Source organism: Gadus chalcogrammus, chromosome 14, assembly GCF_026213295.1.
Source record: "Gadus chalcogrammus isolate NIFS_2021 chromosome 14, NIFS_Gcha_1.0, whole genome shotgun sequence".
Classification (NCBI taxonomy): Eukaryota; Metazoa; Chordata; class Actinopteri; order Gadiformes; family Gadidae; genus Gadus; species Gadus chalcogrammus.
The window spans coordinates 25,862,813-25,867,812 of NC_079425.1; the positions used below are offsets into that span (position 1 = coordinate 25,862,813).

At 51.6% G+C, this 5,000-nt stretch overlaps 1 protein-coding gene across 1 annotated transcript in view; it reads right to left on the reverse strand.

The window, feature by feature from the left end:
• LOC130403754 (collagen and calcium-binding EGF domain-containing protein 1-like) overlaps nt 1–5,000 on the reverse strand; it is a 40,973-nt gene that overhangs the window by 16,397 nt on the left and 19,576 nt on the right. Inside the window, exon 3 of the mRNA XM_056608202.1 lies at nt 2–54. Within this exon, the coding sequence (XP_056464177.1) occupies nt 2–54 (53 nt within the window). The remainder of the gene's footprint in view (nt 1; nt 55–5,000) is intronic.

The window sequence follows — 5,000 nt, forward strand, 5'->3', positions numbered from 1 at the left end:
CCTTCAGGTAAACACTGGCCCATGACAAACCGGAAGCCCTGGCAGCATTTCCTCCTGAGGGAACGGACACCGAGACAGAACCGTCAGACACAGAGACACAACCATCAGACACAGATACACAGAGACATAGAGACAGAACCGTCAGACAGCTTTCAACGAGACAGAAAAACAGAGACACAGAGACACAGACCCAGAGACAAAGAGACAGAACCGTCATACACAGAGACACAGACACAGATACACAGAGACACAGAGACACAGAGACAGAACCGTCAGACAGCTTTCAACGAGACAGAAACACAGAGACACAGAGACACAGAGACACAGACACAGAGACAAAGAGACAGAACCGTCATACACAGAGACAGAGAGACACAGAGACAGATACACAGAGGCACAGAGACACAGAGACAGAACCGTCAGACAGCTTTCAACGAGACGGAAACACAGAGACACAGAGACACAGACACAGATACACAGAGACAGAACCGTCAGACAGCTTTTAACGAGACGGAAACACAGAGACACAGACATAGAGACACAGAGACAAAGAGACAGAACCGTCAGAAAGCTTTTAACCGGTTCAGAAGGTAGAGCCGGTTCAGAACAGCGGCTCAGGAGGTAGAGCGGGTTGGCTGGTAACTTGAAGGTTGCTAGTTTGATCCCCGTGTGTCGGTGTGTGAATGTGTGTATGAATGGGTGAATGTTAGGCAGTCTTGTAAAGCTCTTTGAGTGGATACTGGTTTGAAAAGTGCTGTGTAAATGCAGTCCATTTTCCCATTTGACAATGGGAATACTGGACCGAGTTTACACCCAGATGGTCGCATTCATAGAGAGACAGGAATAGAAGTTATGATCTAATGAACAGCATGTGCACCGTCCAACAACGCCGTGGGAATGTCTATGAATGCTGGCTCCACTGAAGGGTTCCCTTCGTTCGATCGCCTTTAGAAACGGGAGAGCTACATCTTGGAACAGTAGAACAATATCCTGACAAGAGCAATCAAGGAGCGAGCAAAAGAGACGTAGACATAAGAGACATGAATCATTTCTTAAATAGCATAATGCGGTGATATACTGAGGGACGTCTTCCATAAATACAGAGAGGATTACTGCAGCGTTGAAGGCTGATGGGGAAATGGATCCGGTTAGAGGAAAATGTGTGCCATATGCTGTGTATATGTATAGCATACGCCCGCTCTGTCTGCATGGACAGAGCACGTGTATGTCAATCCTTTATGATCGGCAGCTGGTTTGCTTCTTGTAGCAGGACAGACAAACGTCCAGGGTCAAATCCACGACAGCTTTCCCTCTGAGTGTTTCATCAGCCTTTCGGTCTGCGGTGCTCCTCTCATCTATCTCCATAGAAGACTAATCAGAAATACTAATAACCAAGTGTTCCACCACATTTTGTCTATTTTGCAATGACACCACATTCCTCAAAGGAGGGAAAAGGAGGATTTATGGTGTGCTTTTGGGGGGAAAACTCTTGGATCATCGCACAACAATTCGCCACATGCTACACACATTAGAGAGGAAGTGAGTCACAACGCTGAGCAGCAACAGAGTGAATGTTTTACAAATACACACACACACACACATGCATGGGACACAGACACACAGACACACACTCCTCACGGGTGAACCAGGAGTGGAAGGGGTCTGGACGGTGAAGGAGTGAACGGAGCGGCTCCCAGGTTCAACACAACATTTCCTCGTGTTTTGCACTAGACTCCATGCAGAGCACACTTAAATCACTGAGCCCTCCCTCCCTCCCTCCCTCCCTCCCTCCCTCCCTCCCTCCCTCCCTCCCTCCCTCCCTCCCTCCCCTGGATGAATAATAAGCTATAAAGCGTCCTTGGGATGGAGTCCAGATGGGGGTTACTGCTCTGACGCCGGGTCCATGACCAGGACCAGGGTGGACCAGGAGGGGGACCAGGGTGGACCAGGGTTGACCTGGGGTATCCAGAGGTACCAACAGTGGTGAGGAGAGGTCAAGCTCGGGGGGGGGGGGGGGGGGGGGGGGTTACCCACGTAACCTCCACTGAACAACGGGCCTCCAAACACCACCTCCTCACCTTCAGGTCAGCAGCCTCTCCAGGCTGGAGCCTGCCCTCGGGTCGCTACACCACCAGCCCTCGGGTCGCTACACCACCAGCCCTCGGGTCGCTTCACCACCTGCCCTCGGGTCGCTACACCACCAGCCCTCGGGTCGCTTCACCCGGCCAAACCCTCGGCAAATTCAAACAAAAATAACCCAGAACCACCGGAGCAGAAAGTGAGCGAGCTCGTGGTTCTCCGTCACTCAGCAGGTTGGATTAATGAGGCGGTAGGCTGTTGGTGATATTGTTTTATGATTATCTGCACGGCGATGCCAAATAAAACATGTGATTCATAGGAACGCGTGTAGTCATTAGGCCGAGAATCAAATGTAACGACCACTTCACTCACACGGATACAAACGCGCGCGCATACACACATCTGTGCACACACACATACTAACTCACACAAACAGGGGGGGGGGGCTGGAGAGGAGGTGAAGCACACTTGTTTGTTTACATGTTGGAACGTGAGGGCGTTGAATGGAGAAGCTACAGGTTCCATGTTTGTGTGTGTGTGTGTGTGTGTGTGTGTGTGTGTGTGTGTGTGTGTGTGTGTGTGTGTGTGTGTGTGTGTGTGTGTGTGTGTGTGTGTGTGTGTGTGTGTGTGTGTGTGTGTGTGTGTGTGTGTGTGTGTGTGTGTGTGTGTGTGTGTGTGTGTCGTCTCAGAAGGCTTGAGGAGGAGTCAACCTTACTCCTCCACCTTTGTTATTCCTGTTCTGAAGATTATTATTATTCATTCCTTAAGTCCTTCTGGTAAGGCCCGACACTCAGGGTATGGCTCCAACACAGAGAGGACCCCGCACGGCCACCCGTTCACACACATAGTGCCGTGCGGGGCCCCAGTCACACATCGAGGCCCCGTACCCGTGACACAACAAGGCCGACGGGGCCCTGCAGTTTTTTGCTCCGTCATCCCCTCTGTTTAGACAGCGGTCTGGTCCAACACTCAGTTCACCCTCTTCCCCCGAGGTGGGACTTGGATCCAGAACTAAATTCAATCAACGGAATATCGACAGATTCTAAATATTATATTTATTCAATAAGGCAGGTTGGCCTGAATGTTTCGAAGGCGTCATTTGTTGAAACGGTTTGTTTGTCTAAACTTTCTGGGCAGAGAAACATCCCTGTTTGGAGAGTGGGATGCAGAGAGCAGAGAGTCTAGATGCTGATGTGGTCCAACTCTATCGGCGGCTAGGGGTTACGTATGCTGTCAACACAGAGCCTATAGCGGTGTGTTCCCCCGGTGACCGGACGGAGCAGAGTTCAGCCGACTGCTGCACCACATCAGCACTAACGCCGTCGGGGCCACTCAAACCTCCTGCCGGCCGCTTGCGTCTTCGTCCCCGGTGTCAGCGCTCAGGACCTGTCAGACATGGGTGACCCCTGAGGGAACGTCTCTCTCAAGTACATACAAAAAGCAGTCCGGGAATTTCAACTGGCAACCCTGTGGTCAGTACCACTAGTGTGTGCCCAGTCAGTTCCACTATACTGTGTGTGACAACACGTAGGTGACAACACGAGGCAGTAGGTGAGCCCTCAGGGGTTTCTGGGTCTGCGTGCGTGTGTTTGTGGGGAGGAATGCGCTCCGGTGAGGGTTGGGGAGGCAGCGGGCTTCAGAGTTGATTTCAGTCCGTCTGGGCGAGATTGAAGACATCTTATGGAGACAAATGACTCGAACACTCTGAAGTCTGGTTCTGGTTTGGTTACGTTCCATCTGATCAGTGGGCTCTCCACTGGGGAATCTAACCCAAACAAATGTTTTCTGATTAATCACGACGTCGGCGGTGCACGCTGCAGAGTCTTGGAGGTGCAAGGAGAGGGAGAAATTGTGTGAGGCGTGCGTTTTTGTTTTCGCCATTCGTTCGTCATGTCGAATTTCTTCTCCAGATGGAGATTGATGGTTGCTGCTGCATGCGGTATGAAGGAGGAGGTGGAGTAGGTGTACCTGAGACAAACCTGAGGGCGACTCCAGGTCCAGCCTGGTCGGACCACAGGGACACCCATGGGCTCTGTCTTGACTGGATCTACCTGCTGCACTCCTCCAGCCCTGACTCTGTTCTCCAGCAGAACCTCAGCAGAGTTCTATCAGTTAGAGGCTAGAGAGAGGGCACAACTTTCAGTTCTATGGGTTTAGAGGCAAGAGAGGGCGGGACTTTCATTTGTATAAGTTCAGAGGCAAGACAGGGCGGGACTTCCATAGATGAAAATCCGCTTACTGCGTCAAATGTTAGGTCCAAACTCCATGTTTATCCTCCTAATAGTCGTTGTTGTTGTTGTGTTTGTTGTTGGTCTTGCTCCATCCCCAGCTCATAATAGCGCTACGAACCGGGCTCCTCTCAGGAACACCCCCCCTGGGTGTTTGTGCGAGGGGGGGGAGCTGAGAGCTGAGAGGGTTGTTATGGCGACGTGTGAGCCAGCGAGCAGGGGGGAGTGTGGCAGGAGGGGGCTGTTGTCAGAGCCGTTCCTCCTTGACCTGAACTCTGCAGGGAGTCGGACAGGAAGGAGGGGTCAGCGCAGGGCAACGGCCTCTCGGTTCCTCCGTACAGACGGACGGCCGCCAACGTTAGCCTGCGTGCCCGTGTGCGCGTGTGTGTAGTGTGTGCGTGTTTGTGAATGCATGCATGTCCACGTGTGTTTGTGTGTGTAGTGTGTGCGTGTTTGTGAATGCATGCATGTCCACGTGTGTTTGTGTGTGTATTTGCATGCGTTTTCATGTTTGTCTATGTGTGTGTATGAACAACTAACATGTGCTTGTCTTTGTCTGTGTGCATGTGTGTTTGTTTGTGTTTGTGCATGTCTGTGTGTTTGTGTATTTCTGTGTGTGTGTGTGTGTGTGTGTGTGTGTGTGTGTGTGTGTGTGTGTGTGTGTGTGTGTGTGTGTGTGTGTGTGTGTGTGTG